The sequence below is a fragment of the Lontra canadensis genome, unplaced genomic scaffold, assembly GCF_010015895.1.
Source record: "Lontra canadensis isolate GAN:19392208 unplaced genomic scaffold, GSC_riverotter_1.0 scaffold84, whole genome shotgun sequence".
Taxonomy (NCBI): domain Eukaryota; kingdom Metazoa; phylum Chordata; class Mammalia; order Carnivora; family Mustelidae; genus Lontra; species Lontra canadensis.
The window spans coordinates 4,107,113-4,133,189 of record NW_022631078.1 but is presented as its reverse complement, the minus strand read 5'-3'; the positions used below and the strand labels follow the sequence as shown (position 1 = coordinate 4,133,189).

Below are 26,077 nucleotides of genomic sequence, written 5' to 3'. Positions count from 1 at the left end.
CTCCCTGATAGGTGTGTTTACTGCCTGCTTCCCCTCCTACGGTGTCAGCCCCATGAGTTCAGGGGATGGCTCTTGGGCCACGTCCTCAGCTCCTAGCACAGTGGGTAGGCAGTACCTATTTGTTCAGTGGCCATGCCGGTCCCCTGGCCATATCACAGCTGCAGGGGTGGGGGACATGGATTGCTGAGGGGAGACCCTACAGCAGGTTGTTGTGAACTTTTAGGTCAGCATCAGGGAGGTCTGAGCTGGGGCATGGGCATGAGTGGCGACGGGGCAGAGAAGAGGCCAGACCGACTTTTCCAATGTGCATTTGCGAAGCTCCCTTCCTCCCTTCTCCTGCCAGCAGAAGCATCCCACTAGCCACACACGCCCCACCTCTGTCCAGCGCTGGCATCGCGGCTCTACTTGCTGCAAGGCAGGAGCAGCGGAGCTTCTACAGGAAACTGACGGGGGAGGGAGTGTCCAAAAGGCATCATCAGCTCCTTTGCCATTGGAGTGTCTACAGCGTGCATGCTTCATGCAGGGACATAAATGCACAGGGCGAGGGTGTGTATGTGCCATGTGTGTTGTCCTTGGCAGGTGTGGTCCAGGGTGTATGACGCCTGGATGTCGGGCTTCTTACACCAGTGCTACGCGTCTGTGTGCTGGGGTGTTGGCCTCCCAACACAGTAAAGCAACAGCTTCTTCTCCAGGACGGAAGGACTGTTGGCTGGTTGCTGCTGTCTTTTCTGTTTCTCCCTCCCGGAGACCCTGTCTGGGACTTTATGCCTTCTCTCTGCCAGTGCCAGCCTCCCTCTGTAGCCAGACAGCCCCTGGCTGCGGTTCCCAGCAGATCCCCACTTTGCAACTTGGCCTGTGTACTGAGTCCTGTTGTCCAGTCTGTTCAAGGGGAATAATACCTACCGGGTACGGTGACTGTGAGGATGAAAATGTGCAGGAAGAGTTTACAGGACGTGCATGTAGCACGTGCTCCATAACAGCAGTGAGCACACGCGCACAAAAGCAGGTCCGTTCCAAGAACTGCAGCGTTTCACTGGGTAGCCCCTGTTGCGTGCCCACCAGAGCACCAGCCCTCCGGAAACGAGTGGAGTCCGTCCCTGGGCTGGGGACGATGGGCCTCGCTGTCTCACGGACACACCTGTTCACTCTTTTGTTCAACATCCGCTAAGGCTCGCGCCAGCTGGGTGGAGGCTAGGACACAGACGACTACACCATGTGACACGCACACCACCATGCCAGCGCCATGCCAGCCCCTTATCTACCCCGAGAGCGCTCAAGGCTGCCAGGTGGCACCACCTCTCAGTAATTTTCCACAACCCGAGAGAAGCTGCGTCTCTCTTGACATCATCCCGATGGCGCCTTCGAAAGGGGGCAGCTCCGAGAGCTGGACGAAGGGACGCCGACCGGACGAGGGCTCAGGTGAGTGCCCGGCACCGCACAGGGAGCCCTCTTCCGCTTGTTTACTCCCAAGCCACCGTCTGTCCCCACAGTGCCCTGGCCCCCGAGAGTTCACAGGCCGCTGAACCTCAGAAGCTTCCCGGGTGGTATGGGCTGGGCTGGGGGTTAACAACCAACTTTGAGACCAGGCCCGGAAAACTATGCGAGGAGACAAGAAATAATCATTAACTCCGGTGGCTCGGGCAGGGCAGGGAGGGCGGATCCGGGAAGGCTGCGGGGAGGAAGTGGTTTTCGATCCAACCGGGTCTTGCTCAGGGAAACCGAATTCCAGCCTTAGATGAGAGGCGGGGCCCCCTCGGTAGGGGGATGGCCGCGTGCTCCTGCGCCGCTTCCACGCACGCGGGACGTGGAGTCCGCTCCGTCAACGGACGCAGGCCCTCGGGCACAGACCAACAGGCCTCAGGGCCTCGGGACCGAACCGCAGCCGGTGCCACTCCGCGTGTGGGGAGCGCAAGGGCAGGGCCCTCGTGCCTTCACCAACACCTGGGCACCGCGCCCCGGGGCTCCGTGCAAGCTTCTGCGGACGCACGTTGGGGGCGCACGTTGGGGCAGGGAGAGAGACAAGAGGCGCGCGTAGTTCCCGAGTGCGAAGGGCTCCAAGAGAGCGGAGCGCGGGGCTGGGGACAGGACCGGCGACTTCAGGTGGGCAGGCCTCTGGCCAGCAGCGCCTGCCTGGGGCGCGGAGAGCAGCCCGGGGCCCGCGCGCGATCGCGGCCCAGGGCGCGGCAGCGGAGCTGCGCTTCCGGCCTCGGGGAAACGCTCGCCGCGTCCCTGCGAAGTGCGCCTGCGCCCATTTTGCAGACGCGAGGAGCGAGGACGCGCAGCGCCGCCCGTTCGGAGGCGCGAGCGCTCCGCGCGCCCTCCACCGCGTCTGCGCCGGAGAGCCCGAGGGGGCGGGGCTCCCTGGGGGCGGGGCTGGCGGCCGAGGGGGCGGGGCCGTGGCCTCGGCGGGGCCGTTGGTTTCGCGGCGGAACCTCCGCGCGGCGACGGCGGGCGTGCGGGGGAAGGCTTTGCGGCGGCGCCGAGGCCACGGCCCAGCGGAGCGCGGCGGTGAGGGCGGCGCGGCGTCCGCTCCGGCTCCGGCCCCCGCCCTGGCTGCGCGCGCAGCCCTCCGCCCGCAGGCCGCCCTCCGCCGGCCCCGCCCAGCGCGGGGAGCGCGAGGCCGCCCCGAGACCCGGAGGTGAGGTGGACCGCTGAGCGGGCGGCGGCGGCGGGAGCTGGCCCCGCAGGTGAGGGGGCCGGGCCCAGAGCCCTTCCGGTCCCGGGGACCCCTCCCCGCCTTCCCTGGGGTCCCCCCGAGACGCCCGTCGGGACCGCTGGTCCCCGAGACCCTGTCGCAGTCTCTGGCCCCGTCTCCCCCCTGCCGCTTGAGGGCTCCGGAGCCCCGAAGCCTTTCGGGATTTACCCTAGACGCCCGGACCCCCCGAGGGCCTCCGAGATTGCCCGGGACCCCCGAGCCCGCCCCGGCTCCCCCGTCCCGGTGCGCAGGCCCTCGGGGCCCTCTCTCCCCAGCGCCCCCTCCCCCAGAGCCCGAGGCCGCTGCACCCCCCCCAACCTCCCCGCCCGGGGCTCCCCCTGCCTCTCCACCTCCTGATCTGAGCGTCCAGACCCGGTCGGCTCGTCTCCAGGCTGGTTTCTCAAACCCGAAGTCCAGGACCCCCGAGGGGCATCAGCGACAGCCTTCCCTGGGGGTGGAAATTGCTGATGATAATATAAAAGTGGGGGCGTCTCATCGGTCACCGGCTGACCCTTTGTAACGGAGCAGGGGTGTGATCTCGGCCCCCACGTTTCATGTGTGTTCACCGTTGCACTGAGGCCGGAGCAGGGACAGGGTTGAACTTTTAATGCTCTTTGGTGAGACTCCAGCGGCCCTGCAGAGGAGTCTCAAGAACCCGTCTGAGCTGGTGGGGGGAGGACTGCGCAGGTGAGGGGGTCTGGGCAAACCCGGCGCTGAGGCTGCCGTCTTGGCTCGATTTTTTCATTCTTGGAGCTAATCTTTCTGAATGCCCAGTAGTTTCCAGGAATTGGCACTGGAGCTGGAGACGTCGAAGTCCTTGCTGTCAGGGCCCATGCCGGCGGGGTGGACTGGGGAGCGTGAAGCAGGTGGGTAATTGTCACCCAGGGATAATAGCGGAGTCATGGCCTTGAGCCCAGCTGGGGTGGGAGCCCAGCTCCCAGGAAGTGGTTTCTGGAGGGCTTTTGGAAGGGGAGGAAAGCGGACGGGTAACAGGTGCGCTGGTCTTGAAGGTTGAGGTTGAGAAGTTTGCCACAGTCATTTCAGGGAGGGGGGGTGGTGTGTGTGTGTTTGTGAGAGGGAGGGAGAGAGTGTGAGAAAGGGCAGAGAGGTGTTGCCACAAAGCATAGCAGATCTTGGAAACAAGCGTGGCCACAGCACAAAACCGTCCTGGGGGACAGCTGGAGGTGTATTGCTTCGTTAATGAAAGGGTCCTCAGGGTAGTATTAGAATCTTAAGTGGGGTGAATCCAGCTTCGTTCCCCGAGGCTCGTGCCCTTGGTCCTTTCTTGGATCACCGCTTCTGCTGTCTCCTGAGGAGACGGCGATGCAGCTCAGGGCAGAAGGAAGGTAGGAGTTGGTCCGTGGGGAGGATTGAGGGAGATTCTAGGGAGACCAGAATGGGGAAATGGGAAAGTCTGCCAGAGGGCAGGGTTTGGGACTCAGAGTGGCGAAGAAGGGGGTGGGCGAGGGGGGTCAGGATGCAGGGACGGAGTCGGCCCACGGAGGGGTTTAAGGAGGGGAGGGAAATGGGTTTTGTGTTCATGAAAAATCACTGGCTGTGGTGGTGGGGCGGGGGGGTGGGCTGTTGTCTGGAGGAAGCTGGGTGAGAGAGAGAGGGGTCCTGGACCGGGGTGGTGGCAGTGGAGACCGTGGCTTCCTCAAGCGTGGGTGTCCTCCTCAAGCCTGGACCCCGGAGATGGCCGTTCAGTCCTTTCCTGGCAGAGCCTACACTTTGCTGCCTGGAAATTGACTTTGGAACTTACTAGTCCCTGTAGGAGAAGTTTTGTCCTTTTGTCCAAAGGGTGGGTGGTCCCGAGGGCTTCATCAGGGTAACTGTATGTCTGTGTGTCACCGAGAGCCCAACACCCACGCAGGAGATGCACCCATGGCTCGGGGGCAGGGGTAGCACGAAGGGGCAGGTTTGTAGAGATGGAACAGCATAGAGGCGTGGAGGTTGGACTTAGGGGCTCTGAAGGGGAGGCAAGTTCAGATGGGTCCTGGGAGAAATGTCCCTCCTGAGATCTTGTGGTGGTTCTCAGTGTCCACACAAGTTTGTGAGGACACAGGCAGTGGCCGAGCGCATGGGATTTTGGGTGGTAGTGAAAATGTTCTGAGTCTGTGTTCCCTGAGGCACTAGTCTCGTGCAGCTCTCAGGTGCTTAAAATAAAGCTGGTGGGACTGAAGAACTGAATTTGTTAGATTTATTTAATTTTAACTAATTAAATCCAGGAAGGACAGCCAGTCACATGCAGGGTGTAGTGGGAAGCATCCTGTTCTAGGCTGTGTTCTTTCAAATGTTACGCTTTTACTGTTTCCAGCAACCCTATGAAACGAGAGATAAGATTTCTTTTTTACAGACAAAGGAAATAGAGTCCCAGAGTGAGTAATCTACGCCCGTGTGAGTAGTACAACCAGCACGGGCGTTGTTTAACTGCTGCCTACGGCTGGGCCTTTTCCTAGAGAACCTGCTAGAGCCTGGAGCCTCTCCTTGTGCGGGAGAGTGAAGTCCTTTTGGGAGGCAGCGTTGTTCCCGCCCAGCCCACCCAGCCCTCCGGGTCTGGGCTCTCCCCGCTGAAATCATGGTGGATGGTGGGGTGGAGAGCCAGCCTAGACCCGAAACCTGGGAGCTGGTGGTTTTGCCTGCTGCTGCTTAGACCTTCCTCGTGGTGGCTGTTGCTTTTAGCATTTCTGGAAAAGGAGCCCCATAAGAAAGCACGTGAAACTAGGTCAACCAAAACACCATGGCTTGTTATTTGTGAAGATTTAATGGTAAAAAGAGATGCCTTAGTTGCAGTGAGTGCTTTAGATGAAGTTTTGGACTCACAGGGGAACAGGGAGTGCCCAGGATGGTGCAAGGTTAGGGGCCATGAGCGAGGAGCGAGTTTCTAGCTTGTCCCTAACTCCTTGGGGGGCTGGGACTAAGTCACTGCCTCACGGAGTCGCCATTTTCATTTTTCTAAAATTAGGGCCTCTGGCATCCCCTAACCATTTGGATCCCTTCAGCTCTAGAATTCTGTAATGTTACATCTCTTTAGAGGTTTACTTTCTAGAACATCTTTTTCTTGGGATGGCTAAACGCAGGTGGTTCAGCCTGCCTTTAGGCCTTCGTGGGGGTGTGCCTTACCCTTACTGCCTTATCATTGAGGAATGTGTCTGAGTTAATTGAACATCCGATGGATAGACGGGAAAGAGGACGACACTCGCGGTTGGCAGGACTCCTGGTGAAATGTCAGGTGTGTGTGTTTGCCGTTCTGAGCCACACTCACGTCAGGAAAAGGTACGCAGGACCGTATTTACCGTGACCGGCCTCTGAGAGAGTTTGCTGTCATCCTCGCCAGATGAGGGGCAGTCGTGATGACCACTTGGTCAAGATCACAGCGTTGTTGAAGGGTTAAGTGAGATGAAGCATGTAGAGTGCCGAGTACTGTCCCCTGAATCTAGTAAGGGTACGGATAATGTCAGTAATGAACGCGGCAGTTGGAACCAGACCGTGACTTTGACATTTCCTATGAGCTGCGGGTTTTGTTGTCTTCTTCCTTTGGGATACGTGCCCAGGTCAGTCCGGAGGCACTGGTTGCAAGAAACAAATGAATACATTATAACTGTTAAAATTAAGCTTTTTTTTTTTTTTGCTGTTGTAACTTCTTTTGACTGCCTTTAGAAAGTGATTGGTGCAATGTCACGTGTTCAAATTAAGGTTTTCTGTTTTCTGTAAACTGAAGAAAAATCGTTCATCCTAAAGATGCCTAGTTAGCCCCGGCTGGGAGGAGCTCTAAGCAGAACCGGGGCTGAGCAAGTGCGAGGTCGAGCAGGAAGCCCCCTGATGGTCAGGGCTGGCCGCCGCTGCCCTGGTAGTTCATAGTGGGAAACGTTTTACAGCTGTTTAGGAACCTTCAGGATAGTGGTTGCACGCGAAGTTTGCACAACACTCACTGGCGTGGGTGGTGGAATTCCCAGCTGACCTGTTTGGAAGCAGGTTCAGAGAGGTGTCCCCGCTGGGGAAGGGGTGGCGTTGTCTTGACTCCAGATCTCGTGTTTTCCTTGGTGTTGCCATGACCACCCCCCCACCCCCACCCCCGCTGCCTCTGTTGCAGTGGTCTCAGGGCTAAGCCTCTCCTGCAGTTCTGGAAGCTTCATTGTTGCCCATTTATACCTTGTTTCCAGATCAGGTGAACCTAGTCATGCTAACCAAACGCACCAGAAACACAGTTACCACTTCCAGATGGTTCCCTGGTGGTCGGAAGTGTGGCTGTCCATTGTCCTTGAAAACCTACTCCCATGACCCAGTGATTTCTGCTTCTGTGCCCGAGTCTACCTGGGCAGCCAGGTTGCTATGAAAAAGGCAGTTTGCGGGAATCCCATCAGACTAAGAGGGGAGGGTGGTGTTAACTGCTGGGTTTGGTGTCGGGAGCTCGGGGAGCCGCACCGGGAAAGGCTTGCTTCGTGCTTCCCAGGCTTCCAGGCCCGCTTGGGGGAGCGAGAGTACAGCAGCTGGGGCCTGGCCTCCTTGTAGGACATTCTAGTCCTCCGGAACTGCACTGGGGTGGTGGATTACACTTAACTCCAGCTGCCCTTGAACGACACGGGTTTGGACTATGTGGGTCCACTTACAGATCGTTTTCAGTAAATCTCCTGGACGTTTGAGATTTGCAACAATTTGAAAAAAACGGGACGAGCTGCACAGCCTTGAACTAAAACATTGAGAAGAAGTTAGGTGTGTCATGAATGCACAAGGTATTTGTAGATACTAGTCTATTTTAGCATTTACTACTGTAAAGTCTACACAAATCTATCATAAAAAAGTTAAACATCAAAATTTAGACTGCACATGACCTCTCAGTGGAGAGAAAATGTAAACGGATATAGAGAGGCGGTATTGAACTGAACTGTGCAGTAATCCTGTCCGATGGCCTGATTTTGTGGCTCCTTCCCGCTGCGCGTGCGGCGAGTCAAGGACCGCCCTGTCTCCCTAAACCCGTGTGCACACGTCTGCCCGTGAACGGGTCATCTCTCTGTAAATTTTGTGTCTCAATATAAAGTGATCCCTTGTGCCTTTTCCTATTAGTGGTTCAGTTTTGGGGGGAGTCCAAAGTTGGATGCAGATTTTCAACCCTGCGGGCTGCCCTTCACCTGTCCCCCGTCCCCGCTGGTGAAGGGTCCACTCTGTTTCCAAGTCCCCTGTCTTCTGTGAGCAGCACACGGATGCGTCATTTCTCAGCGTGGGGCACGCGGTGCGCTTGCTAGTATGTTCTACAAAGGCGGGCCCCGCTGCCGGTCATTGAGAGTCACAGGGACCCGTGTCGGACTTTTTCCACGTGTTCTGGGAGCGTCTCATTCCATCTCTCTAGGGATCGAGTACAGGTGACGTCAAAGCTAACATCTGGAAACTTCAGCGGATGTTTGCAGCATCCCCTCCCCTGCCGTGTGCGAGGAACGTATTGTGTGTGTACGTCTGAGTTCAGCCCTCTTCCCCGTCCTCGGGTGCCACGGAGAGCCTCCTCTCCCTGCTCTCAGGCTGCCCAGAGTGCATGAACCCGTGTAAACGAAGAGGTTTTTCTCAAGACACTTCTGAGGACCCCACAGGTTCTCATTTGTGCCTTGTGCTTGTGAAGTGAAAGTATAATTTGTAATAGAAAGTGGTTACTTTCAGTTTTACTTTCTTCCTATGCTAAGGTTATTGTTGACCGGCATTTTCTCCCGCCCCAAGTGTGACCCGAGCCCTCCCTGAGCAGTTCTTTCCTTTTGTTCTTCTCTGGCGCTTTTCTCGTCTTCCTTTTCCGTCCTGTGCTCTTGCTGGCAGCACAGACCAGCGGGGGCGGTGCAGGCGTCCCAGACAGGTCGTTCCGCGGGTCTTCGGCTGGCCTCCCTGGGGTCTCCTGCGGTTGTGGTGACCTGGCTGCTGGACTGGCGCCGACGCGCCTCAGGCGGCCTCTGACGTGGTGGGGGGGGGCCAGGTGTCGGGCTGCCCGACGGTGAGCCTCATCTCCCCGCACCCCTCCCCGGAGGCCGCTCACCCTCCTGGGAGGCGAGACCGTGCTCTTCGGGGCCCGAGTGCCAAGACAGCTGGCCCCAGAGGCAAAGCACTCAGCAAACGCTTGCTTGGCCGGAGAAGTGACACGATGAGGTCCAGAGTTAGGAGTGTTGGGACTGCGCGGGCGTGGTTAGCAGGAGGCAGGACGGCAGGGCAAGGTCACGAGTGGTCTGGCGTGGCGGGGTCAGGGAGTTGTTTTGCTGGCTGTAAATCGCGGGGCCGTGTTCATGGTCGATTCTCTTTTGTGTTGGAGTCAGGGCGATGAACGTTTACTTCGCACTGGATGCTGGGGGTTCGCGGAAGAAGGCAGTTTGGCTGCTCTCAGGCCAGCGCACGAAACACTCGGGGTCTCCGGTTTGAAGGAAACCTCCGTGAACACTTTCATTCATGGCTTTAGATGAAAACGACAGAACTGCTTCTGCACAGCTGTGCTGGGGCCTGAGTTTGCTTTCAGAAAGTGCTGTTAGGTCTTTGAAAAAAAACGGGTTGCTATGATGACTTGGCTCTGGGCCTGCAGACTGTGGTGACGGCAGGGTCACCGAGGAAACCGGAAGATGCAGCTTCTGAAGGTCTCTGGAGGCTTTTGTTGCTGCTGTGGCGAGTCTGATTGGCTTAGCAGAGCGGCGGCGAGTGTGGGAGCCGCCTGGCAGGGGCTCGCCGTCCTGCCGGAACGTCTGGGATCTGGCTCTGGTCGCTTTGGAAATCTCCTGTTTGGCTCCTGGTTTCAGAAGAAGGGGTTCGTGGGGGAACTTTCTTGGTTCCGGTGAGCTTCGGCTAGAGGCCAACTCTGCGGACAGAGCAGGAAGTGAGGCCGTGTCTTCAGCGCGCGTGTCAGCTCGAGCCCTGCATGTCTGCACACTCTTCCCCTGCGGGCGCTGGGCTTCCCTCTCGCTGGGGCCTTCCCCGTTGGCGACCTTGCTTCCTAAAGGTGACAGTGGTGTGCACGTCTAGGGGCCTCTCTGCCTGTTGGCGGTTGGAAATGGGGCCTCCGTTGGAAGCGCCGTCCAGGAGCCAGCTCGTGACCTTCCTCAGGCTCGGGTGCAGGGAGAGGTCTGAGCCTTTACACCAGCAACAGGCCGCGTGCGGGGGCTCGCCGGGATCTGCTCGTGCGTGTGCAGTACCCCCGGGCGAGGTTCACTCAGCAAACTGGAGGTCACGTCGTTTTGGAGTTACGTGTAGCCCGCGGGGGTCTGAGTTGTTCATACCTTTGGCCGATGTGTGTAAATGCAGTGTTTGGGTTCCTGGTTGGCACGAGGGTCCCGCGTGGGCCCCCGCAAGCCCAGAGCTGCACAAGAATCAAAAGAACCACAGGTAGACTTTTTGAAAAGTCTTTACCGTGGAACCGGTGCGGGGCGTTTCTGAAGTCTTCCGTGGGCCAGTGACCATTTAGAAAATCCCCCACGGTGTTGGGTAGAGGGGCCCGAGAGAAAAGGGCCCTTCGCAGGAGTAACCGGGGCTGTGCGTGATTGGGGGGCAGGGCCGGGGGGCAGTTGGATTCGTCTGCTGATGAGCGTCTCACTCTAACTCGACCGCCAGGATCGCGTGCGCACGGGTCTCACCTTCTGCCCGGACAGGGAGGTTCAGAACTCGGCCTCGCCGGCAGCTCAGCGCGCCAGCTGTTTGCCTCCGCACGGCGAGCCCCCCCCAGCGCCGGACCGGTGGGAGCCGCCGGGTTTCTAGAACCCAGCTGCCGGCGTGTTCTCTAGTTTAGAACCGGGGCTGGGCGGATGGTTAGAGCCGCCACTGCGATCTCAGGGCCGGCAGCCAGGGCTCCTTAACGCCGTGGGAAGCCCCGTGTTTGTTACTGTCCTTCTATGTAGGAGGTTACACGAGAGGTTTTACCCTGCTGTTTCTGAGAGCAAATTTGTAGCAGGAAGGAGGATGGGGTGAAGGCGGAGAAGTGGCCCTAACTTCACTGGCCTTTCCCTTTGGGCAGATGATAGGCATCTGGGAGCAGTGTTCTTCTTGCCTCTGGACTGAGATCACTTAACATTTGGGGAAAGGTCAGGGACACCATTGGGAGTTTGAAGGAAGCTCTGAACCCTTCCCCGGGGCAGGGGTGGGACGGGGCAGGGACGGGGCGGGAGGAGGCATCTCAGTGCCTGTGCCGTCGTGTGCACATTGTCGGGGTACTCTTAGGACTCCATGTAGCTCTAAAATCTAATGATGCTATAGGTGATTAAGCGTTGTTTACTTACTGGGAAATTATTTCTGGTGACCTGATTCTGAGATTAAAAAAAACCAACAAGACTGCACGTGCAGGAAGGTGGTTTTCCGTCAGGGCACCCACATGTCGCTGAGCACTCTTCTGGAGAGTTTGCCGCTATGTGCTGAAGCATTTTACTCTATCCCTTAACTCAGCAATTCTACTTCTCCGAACTCTCTCCTAAAATAATAGTTCCAAAATGGAGAAAAATTTTTGTGCCCAAAGATGGTTGTCAGGAGATGCTTTTTATATATATATTTTATATATATATATTTTTTGAGAGAAATTTTATTTATTCATTTGGCAGAGAGAGAGAGAGTGAGTGTGCATGTGCGCACACGAGAGATTGCACAAGCAGGGGGAGCAGCATGTAGGAGAGGGAGAAGCAGACTCCCCGCTGAGCAAGGAGCCCGATGTGGGGCTCGATCCCAGGACCCCGGAATCACGACCCGAGCTGAAGGCAGACGCTCAATCAACTGAGCCACCCAGGCTCCCCAGGAAATGCTTTTAGTATAACACATGGAAAAAAGTGGGCTCTGACCTTTGGATGCAAATGATGGGGAAAATGTAAACCATCTAGAGGCCATATACAAATGTTTGTAACAGTCCTTGCTTATAGGCAGTAGGGTTCTGGGCTTTTCCAACTTGATTTTTTCTGTGTATTTCCTTGTTTACAGTAAATATTCTGGAATTGGGCGAAAGTGATTCTGCAAAATTTGTAGACTGTGGAGATAGCTGGGCAATAGAGACCTAGCTGGTTTACAGTTCGTGTTTTACATAAACTCGCTGGTTTATAGTTCTTGTTTTACATAAGCTAAGAATCAACTTTTACTTAGACTGTTTCTTCTGACTGGATTTCAGCGTGGCCGAGGGGGCTGGCGCCCCGGAAGGCTTGCTGAGTGGGGCTGGGCACCGCCCATGCCGGACACTGCACCCCGTGGGGCACGCGGATGCCCCTGAGAAGCCGCTTCCTGGCTCTGCTCCATCTGGCCACCTGCCCCTCTTCCTTATGTGAAAAGTCGTTTGTGTTTGTGTCCACTGGATCCCCTTTAAAGGGGGTGGCGAGGGGACAGCCACCACTGAGCCCCCTGTACCGTCTGGGCGGGGCATGCCTTCCCTTCCGTTCGTCTCCCCTCTGGGGCAGAGCTCCTGACCGCCTGCATCTGAGGCTTTGGCTGGCCTGGTTGGTGGGAACCGTGGCTTAGGAAGCATTCTGGAAGCGTGTGTTTGGGCGCTGACATTTTTGTAGGTTTTGTAATTTAAATAAAGATCCAGGACCTTTGATTTTAATGCCAGCTTGAACTCTCTTGGTGGAACTAACAAAAAAACTTGTCTGGGAAATGGGAGTCACTTCTAATTTTTGTCTTTAGGATTTACAGATGGATCCAGCGGAAAAGACAACAAACAGAAGTGAACAAAAATCCAGGTAAATAAAGTCAGCTACACCTTCACACGGGTAGATGGCCCCTGTCGTCCGTCTGCTCAGGTGCTACGTTTAGCGCCTGCAGGGAGCGCGGGATGAGAACTTGTGTCAGGAGGGAAGCTCGCGCCTTCTGCCGCCACTCTTCGCTTCCATGTGAGACGTGTTCCAGAAGGCAGTCTTCTCTTTGCCCCGGGAAGTGACGGTCACCGGGTCTCCAAGTGACACGTGGTCCCGGGGTCCCGTCTGAGACGAGGCATGCCAGCGCCGCTGGAGAGCACTGTGACCCTCCGGGACCATGGGTGGTTCCTGAAAAGTGATGCTGGATAAGGAGGTGTTAGCTCGAGCGGGGCTCGGGGCCCAAGAGGCAGAAAACCAGCTTCGGCCAGGATTTCCTTACCTGCCCCTGCCAGCAGGGGTCATTTTGTCATCATGCTGGTATTACAGGCGCTCAGCAGCTTCAGAGGAATTAAAAGCGTGAGCTTTTTGTTCCCGTGTATGTTGCTTCAGCGGATGCTTAACACCCCGGGGGCCTCGATGAGCAGGACGCGCCTGGCCCAGGTCACTGCGGGGCGAGGGCAGAGCACGAACAGGAGATACGCAGAAGGGAACAGCGCAGGCTTCATCCTCCGGGGGCGTGCAGGAGCGGAGGGCGTGCGTGGCCGTGTGCGCCCGCACGCCTCGCCCGTGCTCCTGGACGCCGTCTTTCCTTGCGCTGGCGATACCCGCCACGGCGACTTCTGTTGTCCCCTTCCCTTGTTTCAAGCAGAAAGTTCCTGAAAAGCCTCATCCGGAAGCAGCCGCAGGAGCTGCTGCTGGTCATCGGGACAGGCGTCAGCGCCGCCGTGGCCCCCGGGATCCCCGCCCTGTGCTCCTGGAGGAGCTGCATCGAGGCGGTCATCGAGGCGGCGGAGCAGCTGGAGGTGCTGCACCCCGGGGACGTGGCGGAGTTCCGCCGCAAGGTGACAAAGGACCGGGACCTGCTGGTGGTGGCGCACGACCTGATCCGGAAGATGTCGCCTGTAAGTCCTTCCACACAGGCGCTTCCGGCTTCCCTGGGGGACGCGCTTCTGGACCCGGTCGGTGGACCCGTGACCACCATGGACACGTCCGTGAGCCGTGGTCGGGCCCCGCACTCCGCAGAGGGTGGCTGGTGAGCGGGGGTCTCGCGTCCGGGAGACTAGTGCTGGTACAGGGGCTCCTCGAGTAGCCCCTGCCAGCCGGAGCCTGGGTCCGGGCGGGGCGTCCACGACGGTGTCTGCCATGTCGCCGCGCCGCGGGGTCTCCTGCTGCGGGCGGAGGGTGTTCTCGAGGTGCGTTTTGGGTGGCAGCAGCCAGCCACGGATCTTCAGATGACAGCGGCTCCACAGGCTTTTGAGGAGGGGAGAGGTTAGAGCGGCTTTGTCTGCAGGTAGAGGAGAGGTAGTAGAGAGGACGGGGGGGAGAGCAGGGGCGCTGGTGCAGCTGTGGGGGTCCGCCTCGGGCAACTACTCGGCCAGGTCAGCCGCCGGGAAGCCACGGGACGTGGTAGAGTCTCGTGGCGGGTTTCCGCCGGCTCCTTCCAGACTCGTTAAAGCACGGCCATCCTCTGAGAGTCCCGGTGGGGGTTGGTGTTGGAGACGCTGCACGGAGAGCAGGCAGAGGAGTCTGCGGAGCCGCTGGGGAGCCTGGGAGAGTTTAGCTGCTGTGAAGACACCCAGCTGTTGGCTTCCATGTAAACATCTGGGCCAGCAGCCGCGGGAGAGCAGGTGTCTTGCCAGTGTTGGGGCCCTGGGCCCCGTCTTGCTGCTCTGCCATCTTCCTGGTGTGGCCTCCGCCTCGTGCTGTGAGGTCGCAGGAGCTGGGACGGTGTGCCTGTCCGGCCAGGGGGACGCGGGGGCAGCTCCTGCCTCCTGCCCTCCAGGGCCTGATGCGGGAGGCATATCGGCCATGTGGCTGCTTTACACGTGGCTGTACCCGGCTTTCTGGAGCCTAGGAGGGGTTTTCAGCCAGACGGCTCTCCCCCCATGGGGCTGTTCTGTTATACGGGGCTCCTGCGACCTAGGGCAGGGCTGGCCCGCCGCCCATCTGGTAAATACGGCTCTGGGGACACAGGTGCGCGCAGCATCTGGTGCCGCTTTCCAGCCGTGGCGCAGGGCCGAGCAGCTGTGACCGTGCCACACAGCCTCCAGCAGTGGCTCTCTGGTCCTTCAGAGACGGGGTGCTGAGGCCTGTCCCTGGAGCGGGGAGACGGGCGTGGACAGAGAAGTGTGGGGGTGCTGGGTGGCGCGGGGGGCACGTTCAGGTGAGGTTCGCTTGGAACCTCAGGCGAGGCCAACACTTCTGGCCTGGTTAGCGCTCCCGCTCCTGTGGAGTGTAACTACGCTTTGTGTATTTTGTGAAACTTCCTAGCACGAGTTACATGAGGCTTGTCTGGACGGCGGGGTTCCCCGCACCCCGCTGAGCAGGCTGAGAACTGGGCGGGCTGGGGGAGCTGTATCCATGCTCCCGAGGAATCCAGCAAAGCACGCGAGGGGTGGTGAGCTGGGAAGCTTGCGGGGTTGGGGCAGCGGTTGCAGTGACGGATTATGGGGCGTCAGCTGCTGAATGGGACAAGTTAGGCCTGTGGGGTGGAGACCCGGGTCCATGGCCACCGAGCCAGTGGTGTGCCAGTCTTCATGGGGGTGGAACGGCCCTGGGAGCCAAGGTGCTGCAGGGTCAGAGGGCGGCAGCCTGGGCCAGGAGTTCTGGAAGGGTCCCGCTCTTGGTAGTGATAGGTTTGGGATGTGACCAGATAGGTTTGGGATGACTGAGATGGGACAAGGTCTGTGGAGGAGAAGCCATGATACGGGACGGTCATTTCAGTGACCGAGAAGGCAGCAGGGACTGTGACAAGTACAGCTGTGCCTGTGCGGCGCTCTCTGGGGAATCTGTAGTCTCTCCTGTGGTCTTCAGAGCCTCCCACGATCTGCCCCCAGGTCACCTCACGTGCTGGCCTTCCCCCTGCTCCTGTCCTGTGACGGGGGCCCCTTGCTCACCCTCGGACCCAGCCTTGCTGCCGCTACCTCAGTGCCTTTGCACTTACTCTTTCCTCTGTGTGGGACGCGCTCTCAGAGGCCCTTGATTTCCTTAGTTCTCTGTCCCAGCGCCCCTCATTGGAGGCCTTCCCTGGTGCCCTTTGGCCCACCAGCCCCTGCCCCCAGCAGCACATGGCTTTACTTCCCCGTGGCACGGGCCACTATGGACATATCACTTGCTGTTTGTCCGTGGTCTGTGTCCCTCCTCTAGGGTTTCAGGAAACTCGGCGAGCCCGGGTTTCCTTTCTTTTGAGCCAGCGCCCGGCGTACTGCTGCTCAGGGCGCGGCGCTTGAGAGAGGGCGCCTTGTAACTCGTGTTCCACCTCTTCGTAGCGTACAGGTGACACCAAGCCCAACTTCTTCCAGGACTGCCTGATGGAGATTTTCGACAACCTGGAGCAGCACATCCAGAACCCGCTGGTGCTGCAGTCCATCCTCAGCCTGATGGAGCGGGGCACCAAGGTGCTGACCACCAACTATGACAACCTGCTGGAGATCTTCGGGCAGCAGCAGAGCAAGCCCATGGAGTCTCTGGACCTGAAGGACAAGACCAAGGTACGGGCTGAGGGCGGGAGTCGGAGGTGGGGGGGATCTGCGCTGCGGGGGGCGCGGCCCGAGCTTCCATTTTCCAGTGCGTTAGTGACTGTGAGGCTGACGGGTGATGCCTTTCTGTCTCTGGACTTTGCTCACTACCTGCCCTTGTCTTTTTCGTGCCTTCTGTCTGGCAGGCTTCCCACGTGCGTGGACTTCTTACAGGCCGGGGCAGGGGCGCGGGGAGCAGGGGCAGGAAGGGCCACGATCGCCCCCGGTCCTCGTGCTGCGGAGCGCGGGTGCTCCTGCCCTTGCTCACGCATCGGGATTATGCCACATGTAGCGTTTTCATCTTGGCCTTCTTCCTTATTGTTCGCCTTTGAGCCTTTTGCCGTCACGAAGCTGTGTTTGAAAGCACGCTTGTAAGCGGCAGTGTCACTGTTAAAGGACAGTTGTTGTCCTTCTCTTATCATCAGCCAATTCCCATGGTTATGAGGAAGGCTTTGGTGAAAATCCTTATGCTTCTGTGTCTTTGTTTACTTCTTTAGGGTAAATTCCTAGAAGAGTTGTGGGGTCAGAGGGCGTGAGTATTTTAGGCAGATGATACGAGTTAGCAAATTGCTTTCCAGAAAGTAGCCAGTTTATACTCCCAGCCACACAGGAGAGTATCCGCTTCCCGCATCTTGGGAGCACATGGTGTCACCAGAAAACAAAACACATTTTCCCCACTGAGGTGAACATTTTACATTTTTGTTTCTCTCCTTGCTTAGGGTGATCACAGTTTCATGTTATTGCTTGTGTTTCTTTGGCGACATGTTTGTGTCTGCTGCGTATTTGTTCAAGATTTTATGTCCTTGCTGATATTGGGCTCCCCGCTCCTCGTCTGGCTCCACCCTCTGGGTGGTCTTGCAGGCCCTCTGTGCAGAACCCAAGACCTAGAGATGGCTCCCCTGTGAGGCCCTGAGTAAGCATGTGACCGCGGCCTGCTCAGACCCCGGGCTTCTCTTCTGCAGCTCCTTCCCTAGATCTTGGCAAAAGCCTGGCAGGTGGTGATGTGCCTGTGGGACAGCCCACGAGGACGGGTGACACCCTCTCCTGAGCTGTTAGTGACATGTGAAGGGACACCTACTCTCCGTGCCCGAGTCACCTGTCCCCACTGTGAGGCCTGCTTGCTGTTGGGAAGAGCGTCTCTGGAAATATGCGGCCGAGGGCTTGGGGCCGAGCTGCCGGCGGGCTCCTCTGTCTGGGTCCAACCTGTCAAGCTGTAGGGGTTTGTCCAGTTGTCCGGCGCCCTCTGCCCTCGGGACCACCTGCCGCTGTGAAGGGGCTGCGGGCACGAGGATAACAAGCAGTTTGCGGGATGTGCCTCTTTTTAAGGACTTTTGTTCTAGGTCTTGAGATGAAATCAGTGTAGAGCTGTTTGATGTTTTTTCGTATCTATTTTTTCTGGGCGTAAACACGGCATATACACACAGGAATTAAAACACAACGTGTCACTTAGAAGGGAGTGTCCTCTCAATCCCTGAGTGTCACCCGTCTCCAAGTGTGTTGTGGTCTCAGGCTGGAGGCGGTTTTTGCACGGCTGTCTGTCTGTCCGGCCATCCTCTTGGACGGGTTGGGAGCACCAGCAGCCCGGTCACCCTTGGGCTTTGCGGGTGGCAGTGTAAAGTGAGATGGGTCCCTCGTTCTCTCCGGGGTAGGTTGGAGGAGCACGCGTCCAGGTGAGAGGTTTTCCTCGTCTGCCTGCGTCAAGTAACGCCCGCGTTCCCCCTTTGTCTCGGCTTGCTCCTGGCAGGTCCTGCAGTGGGCCCGGGGGCACATCAAGTATGGCGTGCTCCACATCCACGGCCTGTACACGGACCCCTGCGGCATGGTCCTGGATCCGTCGGGCTACAAGGACGTCACGCAAGACCCAGAAGTAATGGTATGGCCCGCCATCATTAGGCGTTGGCTGCGTCCCTTGGGCTGTGGTGGCCACTAGTTCCTTGGTGGCCGTCCGGGTAGTCTCTTGGCCTCTAGGCCTGCCTGCCCCATGGTGCCCACGCCTGGCCCCGTTCTCAGCTGTCTCTCCAGGTGCCTCAGACTGACACCGGCACTCACGCGGTGGGCCCCGATGTTGTGGGCGGCCTGCGGGGCCCTGTGCCCTCTGTGCGCTCTCGCTCGGGCCACTCCTGCCATGTCCTCTGTGTGTGTGTGCGCGTGTGCTTGTGTGCGCACGCGGTCGCGTGTGTGCGCGTGTGCTTGTGCATGTGCGTGCACACACACTTTCAGGCACCTCCTCTCCTGTCTCTGCTTGGCAAATGAGCTTTCAAAACCTCATTTTACAGCTTCATTCTCTGTGAAGCTTTTTTATATCTTGGAAAAATGAAGAGTGGAAAAGCTGCTTTTCAGCTTTTGTAAAGTTTCTTATTAGCGCACTTAGAAACCACAGTAACCTGGTTATCTAGGGGTCAGGCGCTCTGGTCCTCCTGCTGATGCTGGCCGATGGCCCATGGCACAGGCGTGGCCTGACAGGTGACTGGTCACCGTTGGGGGCTGTGAGAGGCCGGGGCGGACACAGGCCTCTCGCTAAGGTGTCGGGTGTCTGAAGCGGTGACTCCCCGTTGCCTGCCTGAGCGACCCCCTGAACCTTTGCCACTCTCTCTGCCCTGCTCCCTGGGGTCACTGTCACAGATCCCCTCCCTCCTCAGCTCTTCTGCCCTCACTCCTGAAAACCCCCTTCTCCTGACAGCAGCCCCCTGGTTCCTCCCCTCTGTGATCCGTGGAGACCATCAGTTCCCGAGCGTGTGCGCAGTTCTGAACAGAAACAAATGGAAAGTCCTTCTTTTGTGTTTTAAGAATTTAGAATTGTGCCCGGTCCCCGAGAGCCGGGTTGAGGGCTGCAGCACCAGATGGCTGGCGGCTGCGCCGGGCGTTAGGCTGTCTGCACTCTGAGGCACAACTAGAGCGGCCATGCCTGGGATCTGCGCCCTTGACCCCGCCTGGGGGAGGAGGGGCTCCCACGAGCGCCGAGCAGGGACTGCGCTCAGCGTGGGCCCGCGGGCTCGCCTGTGGCGCCGGGCGGACGTGACCAGCGTGCCTGGAGCGCATGCCCCTCTCACCGCGTCCCCGGCGAAGCTGGTGGGGAGGGCCTGTGGCTGGGCCCCTTCTGAAGCGTGGGCGCGCCGCCGGCGGTCGGGCCGAGGGTCCCGCAGTCTCCTGGGCGAGCGCTGCAGTCTTCCGCTGGTCTTCTAGGAGGTCCTCCAGAACTTGTACCGCACCAAGTCCTTCCTGTTCGTGGGCTGCGGAGAGACGCTCCGGGACCAGATCTTCCAGGCCCTGTTCCTGTACTCGGTGCCCAACAAGGTGGAGCTGGAGCACTACATGGTCGTGCTCAAGGAGGATGAAGACCACTTCTTCAAGCACCAGGCAGACATGCTCTTGCATGGGATTAAAGTCGTGTCCTACGGGGACTGTTTTGACAACTTTCCTGGCTACGTGCAGGACCTCGCCACGCAGATCTGTAGGCAGCGCAGCCCAGGTAGGGGTTTTCCTTCTCGACTTCTCCAGGTGCAAGGCCGAGAGAGTTCTTTACGGTTCTTCCTTTTGTTTTGAGATACAATTTACACGCTATAAAATGCAGCGGAGATGTGATTCTTGTACCACTAAGTTCCCGGGCCCTCCGGTGACCCTTAAAAAGGCGAGTGTGTCAAATAGAAGGTCGGGTAGTCGGTGCGATGGTGACATCTGTGCGCGGGATGTGAGCGCGTCGAGCTGTGCCGACAGCAGTCCGCGGCTCTTCCGCTGTCGGAGGACTCGCCACGCACCCGGTCACCTCAGCCAGGAGACGGCGCCCGCCAGCAGCTGCGGGGGGGACGCGGAAGCCGGGAAGGTGCAGAGCCCTCACGCTCCCTTATCCCCTTGCTGCGTTTCCCAGGTTCAGGCTGCAGGGCCACAAAATGCTCTCACCATAATGGCTTGACCCTGTGCCCCTGCGAGCCATACACCTTTTCAAGTGATTCTCCCGGGCCAGCTCTTGGGGAACTGCCAGGAATGACCAAGATGACAGAGCAGGTTTTAAATTGGTCGTCTCAACTTAGGGCAGTTAACGGCTTTGAGTTTGGGTCGTTAAACATGGATGATGCGGACTTGGAAAGGTCTGGACTGGCTGGATTTAATTACAGCAAGAAGCCAGCCCCGCTGCCCCAGGCAGGGGAATTGGGTCAGCCACTGAGCCGCTGCCTGTGCCCGCTGTGACCTCAAAGACTAGAGGGTGCCAAGTCATGGGTAACTGGATGCACACAGGGTCCAGCAGCATCGTCTGTCCCCGCTAGTGCCAGTCAGAATCGCGAGGGTTAGCTAGTGGGCCGGCTTCGGGTGCACGTCCATGGGGGAAATCAGAGTCAGGCCACTAGTCCGTCTCTGAGGCAGAGAAGGAGCCAGGCGGACGCTTGCTGGGCCACACTCTGCTCTGTGTTTCACCTCAACTTCATTTCCAGTCCCAGTGTCCATGGCTGCTAAGTAGGTGATCTGACAGATGGCAAGAGCAGCTCAGAGCGGGGAGTCACTTGCCCAGCTCGTGCCCAGACATTTTGGAGCTGGGACTGGAATCCAGTGTGTCCCAAACAGGCCCATGGGCCCAGCTCTGGAGAGGGGTGGAGGTGCTCCCCGTCCTGCCCCTACCCACAGCCTCTCCTGCCTCCGCGTGCATTGCTCCCCCGGGGGACCGGGACCTCATGGACACCTGTGTGAGCGCGGGCTTCTGGGTGCCTTTCTGCCCCGCAGAGGCCACGTTCCTGGACCCTGGCAGCTGAGTGGGTCTGACGTGGTGTCAGGGCCGAGAGATCTTTGGATTTATAATCCGTGACCGGATCCTTAAGGACGTTGTACTTAATGTTCACGAATGATCTCTCTTGACCAGAGAGAGTGGAATCCCAGCACTGGCAGTTCTGACAGTGGCAGCGGGTACCATGCCCTTTCTCTGTGTGTGCCAGGAGCCACATGCCGACCCCTTGGTCCTCACGCCGACACTGGGTGGAGGAGAGGAGAGGCGCTCGATGGCCTATCCGCCCCTCCCCCTGGGACACTTGAGCTGGCATTCAGGGTCCTGGTCACCATTGCTGTGCCTCTCTGAGCAGGCCTGGCTGCCGTCCCTGCCACCGGCCTGAGGAGGAGGAGGCCGCTAAGTCTTGGTTCTGCTGACTGTTTTCCTTTCTCTCCAGATGCTGACCGAGTGGACAGCACCACACTGTTGGGTAAAGCAGATCTTGATTTTTACCAGCCGGGTTTTTGCTTCCATGTTCCATTACCTTCCTGCCACCTTAGAACCGTGAAAGTGTTTCTCGCAGTAAATCCCTAGGCTGTAGTGACCCACGTCCAGTGGAGATGGGGGCCAGTGGGGCCTTAACGATGGTCCCTGCGACAGTGTGGGGATTACAGATGTGTTCCCCCAGCGGGGAGGCGCAGTGTAAACCCGGCTTCTGTGCTGGCACCTGAAAGTCCTTTCCCGTCCCACAAGTAAGAGCCGCAGGGCAGTCGGAACCAGGTTCGAATCGTGTTTTAGCCCCGGGTCTGCATTGGAGCAGCCCCTCTCGGCCCCCTCGGAAGCCTTCGTCACAAAGGTTCTGAGTGTCCGTACGCGTCTTCTGCGTGCTGCTGCTTGGCTCTGGCTGGTGACAGTCACAGGCTAGGACCGTGCTCGGTGGCCGCGGTGGCCTCCCGTGGGGGCCTCGGTGCCTAGGTGTCCGCTTGGGTCAGCGGGGTGGGGGTGGCAGGGACCCCGCAAGCGTCATGCTCCGCCTCCCATCTCTGACTCGTCGCCCTGCGGAAGGACGCCAGTAGTCGAGTCACCCCATCACCCGTGACTCCCACGTCTATCCTTTGGGACAAAGCGCACCCTGGGGCATCCTGCAGGGTCCCAGGCCGGTGCCTTAGTGCAGTCAGGTTTATAAACGGGTCCTTGGGGGGTGGCTTCTGGAAGAGATCGGCTTGCAAGTAAAGGTTTTGGTCTTTCAGGGAACGCGTGTCAGGACTGTGCCAAGAGGAAGCTGGAGGAAAACGGAACAGAAGTCTCCAAGCGGCCTCGGCAGTCGGACACAGGTATGGTGCTGTCGGTGCCCCATATCGTCAGGAGGTCCGGCGGGGAGGCGGGGTGGCAGGCTCGGTCTCAGGTCGGCCCACAGATTTCACAGGGCGCGTCCGCCACGCAACCACGGCCAGTGCACTAAGCAGTGTCATCGGGCACCTGGGGCTGCCCGCTGTCCCGACTTATGTCCCCTCATTCTCCAGAATAAACCACTTCGAGTCACTATTTCTTGTTCTCTCTGTCACGGACTGAGCTGTTCGTAAACCCGTTACCCGAGTGGATCAGGCCCGGGGCCTCTGGGACGGGATCTGGTGGCGCTCACCCGGCCGGGCCTCATCTCACGCGCCTCATCTCTCGCTGCCCACGTCACGGTGGGACTCCTGGCCCTGCCCTGGACCCCCTCAGCCACCTGAGCCCCGAGTCTCTTCTCTGGGGGCAGCGCTGGGCGTGTGGTCACGGCCCAGGCCGGAGCAAGCCTCCCGGCCTGCCTGTGGGTCGTCACCAGGTTGGGGAACAGGAGCGCTTACCTTAGTAACGGCGCCTGCCTTCCCGTCCTGCTTCAGCGACGTGCGAGGGGCCTGGCGGGGTTGGCGTCGCCGGCAGGGCATCCTCAGTGTCCCGGGCAGGTCGTCTTTCTGTTTGCTGTCGGCTGGCGTCGCTGCTGGTGCTATTTCTTGAGGAGTTTCTAGATTTCTGTTTGCCTTGTCCAAAAACTCACATTTCAGTGTTTTTAATGTGTCATTCTCTTGGTCATACCACCCGGCCTGCTTTCTTGAGACCCTGACCACCTGCTCCGCTGTGAACTGGGCGCGAAGCTGGGCCCCAGTGCCCTCCTGGTCTCCCGTGCCACTGCCCGGCTCCTCCTTCCCTGCGCAGACCTCGTGGGGGCTGTGACAGCCCCATGTGTGGGGCGCCAGCTCCCCGGGGCCCGGGGGGCCTGCGGGTGTCGTCTTGTGGTCCTGCCCCTCCGCACGTGGTGGGGGTGCGGGTTCTGCTTCCTGCTTTCCGAGGGACTCCGCGGTTTCCGGGTCCAGGGTTCCTGCTGGGAGAGGGTCTGTTGCTTACCCCGGTCTCGTGACCTGTAGGTGACTGCTGTTTTCTGTTCTGGAAGCTTTTAGGATCATCTTTTCTCATGTTCAGAAATTTCACGAAGGCGTATTTAGGCGGCCGTCTTTTTTCCACACCTGGCTCAGTTCCGCCCCCTGCTTCTCCAGCCCTGGGTTAACTATGGTTTCCTTGTTTCTTTGGCCTCAGTTCCTTCCTCCTTGATTTCGTCCTGCTTGGAGCTCCTGGAGTGATTCCTGCGGTCTCTCGTTTTCTCTCTCGTCCTCGTGTTCATTTTCAGTCTTCCATCTTTTCAAAAACTTTCTGGGAGATGCTGTGAATGCTGTTCTAGCCTTTGGGTTAAATTTTCATTTTGAGAGCGTTTCCATCCATTTCCGGGAGCTCTTGTTTTCTCATTTGTTTTCTGTCGTAGCATCTTCTGCCCCCGTGACTGTGACAGCTTCTCAAATCTGTAGACACACTAGGGGCTTCCCGGGGTATCTGACTTGACTTCATTCCGGAAAACACTGGGACTGAGGATTTTCAGATAACAGTTAATTTTTAATTCCTTTAAATAAGAAAATCTCAGCACAGTGCTCTCCGACAGCTCTCTGATAGCGCGTTGAGAACGTCTAAGGCTGTGAAGCACGTCACCTGCCGGTACCTGTCACTCAGCGTTTAAACGAATGCTTGGGGGCGTGTTTGAGCTGCCTGGGATGCCGGGTCTTCCTGCCGCAGCACAAGCAGCTTGTGCTGTCCTAATGGTCTATTGCGGCTACAGAGTTCGCCCAGGAGGCAGGGGACGCTGAGAGCCAGCTCTAGGAGCGGCTGCGCACAGTGTCGCTCCCGGTAGGCCTGGTGGCAGGAGGCCACTGGGGCACCCCTGCGGCAGGCCCTCCCGCATACAGCCCTGTGGGGAGAGTGCCGTTGGAGCAGCAGTCCGAGTTCTTTCCGGTCTTCGGCGGGCACCTGGTGTGGGAATGCAGCCAGCAGGGACATCTGTAACCAGGTCAGATGAAACCACTGAGGTGAGCTTGCACTGGCTTCCTCCAGGACAGGTGGCTGTCTCCGGCAGCCTCTCTCCTGCCCCTTGCTCTCGGCCCGCCTGGGACCGCTGGGCCACTGAGCGAAGCAGGCAGACGTGTCTGTTCTCAGCCCGCAGTGCTGCTGCTGTGTCTGCACGCCTGCCCTCCGGCCGGCTCCAGGGCGCGTGGCGCTGTGGCCGGAGAGCCAGTGGGGCTCCACGGTATCCCCCGGTGCCAGCACCGCCCGCCACCGCCACTTCTCCCCGGGCAGGCATGTCCCCTTCTAGAAAGCCTTCCGGGTCCCCGTGGGCTGGAGCGTAAGGAGGAGTGTGGCCGGCTGTCGTCTGCTCGGCTGTCCCGCCGTGCGCCCCTCCCTGCCCTTTGGTGGGCTCCTGCCATCGGCATGGTGACATGGCCCCCCCGTGGGGTGACCCCCGCAGTCTTCTCGGAAGGGAAGGGGCACCCCACCTGTGGGCCGGGACTCCCCGATGGCGTGTACAAGTCAGAGCCGCGTCTAGGCGGCAGCTGCGGCTGTCCGGAGTCACTTTGAAAGCGTGTAGCAGGAAGAAAAGCTGTAGATTGTTCCGGAACTAGATCATCTTCGAAGTACTCCTTCAAGCTGAGCTTAACATTTCCGTATCCCTTTTTTTCTTTTTTTCGTTGAAACAGATGATGCTGGAGGGTCTTGAAATCTTTAAAACCAATAAAGCCTGCAACTTGAAAACCAGCCTTGTAACCGCAGTGCCGTAACCCAAACGATGAGGAATGTTCGGAGAACTCCGCGGGGGCTCTCTTCCCTGAACCCACCCCTCCCCCGACGAGCCGTGTGGCCGCGCGGCCTCAGAGGCTGGTGCGATCCCACCGTGGGCTTTGGCCGCTCGGGAGGTGAGGCGCCGCGGCGGGGCCCGCTGTGCGGCCGGCGGCTGGCTACCTCAGGGACCGCGCGGCGGGCAGCCAGCCCGGGCCTCCGGGCTCCCGCTCCGCACGCCCCCATCGTCAAGGTGGTTTTTCTAATAAAAGGGGAGGGTGAGGACTGTCCAAGCAACAGGAGTCGCCAAAGAGGAAAAACAAAAAACTAGACACTTAAATTTTCTAACCTTTCTGCGGAAACCTGTGTTACTGTAGAGAAACGTGCGCGTGTTTGTGGTTGGCGAGCGGAGCGGGAGCCGGTGCTCCGAGGCACGGCGCCTGCTGCTGAGAACGCGGTGTTTGAAAAAGACCAGCTCCGTGGGCTTCTCCAGAATTCCCTAATTTTGGTGACTTCGGCTCCCAAGAACGGCAGGCCCGAGCTCGGCGGAGGCCCTGGACGGCAGCTCCCTCCTGGCCGAGTCCGCTTGCCGGCCGCCGGCTGAGAACCGGCAAGTGCAGCACGAGACCAAGATCGAAGCTTTAGTTAGAGGGTCGAGTCCAAGTTTTCCGAGTTTTTATTCTATGGGGTAAGGTCCAACCTTTCTGTCCATCTCTTCTGAGTCTCTTCCTCCAGCCCAGTTGTCAGCGAGGCAGGCAGAGCCTGCGGCCGTGCGGGCGGTCGGGGTCTGCTGGGCACAAAGCGCCATGCCGGGCGCTGGTCCGACTGTGACCCTGGCGGGGACCCTGCTTGCTTTCCCTTTCAGAGGCTGCTGTTTTTGATGTGGTTTCTTGCCAAATCCCACGACACTCTCATTGATGGCGCTGGAGCTACCCCAGGTAGAGGGAAGGTTAAGAACAGGAAACACAAGGTTGGGATGTGTCATGAGTGGGAGAGAAGCCAGAGACCTGCTTAAGACTTTTCTTTCTTTTTGAAGCATGAAAAATTTTATGTTACTCTGGTCATAAATAAAATTTTAACTTCAACTTTGTGTGCTCGATTTTGGTTGTGATGTAGTTGATGAGAAGGTTTATCCTGAGTTACCGGTTGTGAAGCCAAGTGACTACTTGAATGTGTTTACATTTTTTAAAAGGCAAATATTTAAGTTGTTGGTTTTTTAAATACACGTTTACAGAGTGCAACCAGGTATGAATGAATC

At 58.5% G+C, this 26,077-nt stretch overlaps 1 protein-coding gene across 4 annotated transcripts; it reads left to right on the top strand.

Annotated features, from left to right (window-relative positions):
• Window positions 1–2,597: 2,597 nt before the first annotated feature.
• FAM118A (family with sequence similarity 118 member A) lies at window positions 2,598–25,139 on the top strand. Of its 4 annotated transcripts, none has more exons than XM_032882789.1 (9): window positions 2,598–2,638; window positions 12,302–12,357; window positions 13,121–13,373; window positions 15,741–15,962; window positions 17,734–17,862; window positions 19,173–19,458; window positions 21,140–21,172; window positions 21,933–22,016; window positions 24,741–25,139. In XM_032882789.1, the coding sequence occupies exons 2-9, from the start codon at window positions 12,311–12,313 to the stop codon at window positions 24,758–24,760; spliced, it is 1,074 nt and encodes a 357-aa protein (XP_032738680.1). In that variant the 5' UTR covers window positions 2,598–2,638; window positions 12,302–12,310; the 3' UTR covers window positions 24,761–25,139. The 4 variants fall into 4 exon arrangements, with proteins under 4 accessions (XP_032738680.1, XP_032738679.1, XP_032738678.1 ...); XM_032882788.1 differs by having other exon boundaries at window positions 2,634–2,687; XM_032882787.1 differs by lacking the exon at window positions 2,598–2,638 and adding an exon at window positions 2,647–2,687 and having other exon boundaries at window positions 13,118–13,373.
• Window positions 25,140–26,077: the final 938 nt, after the last annotated feature.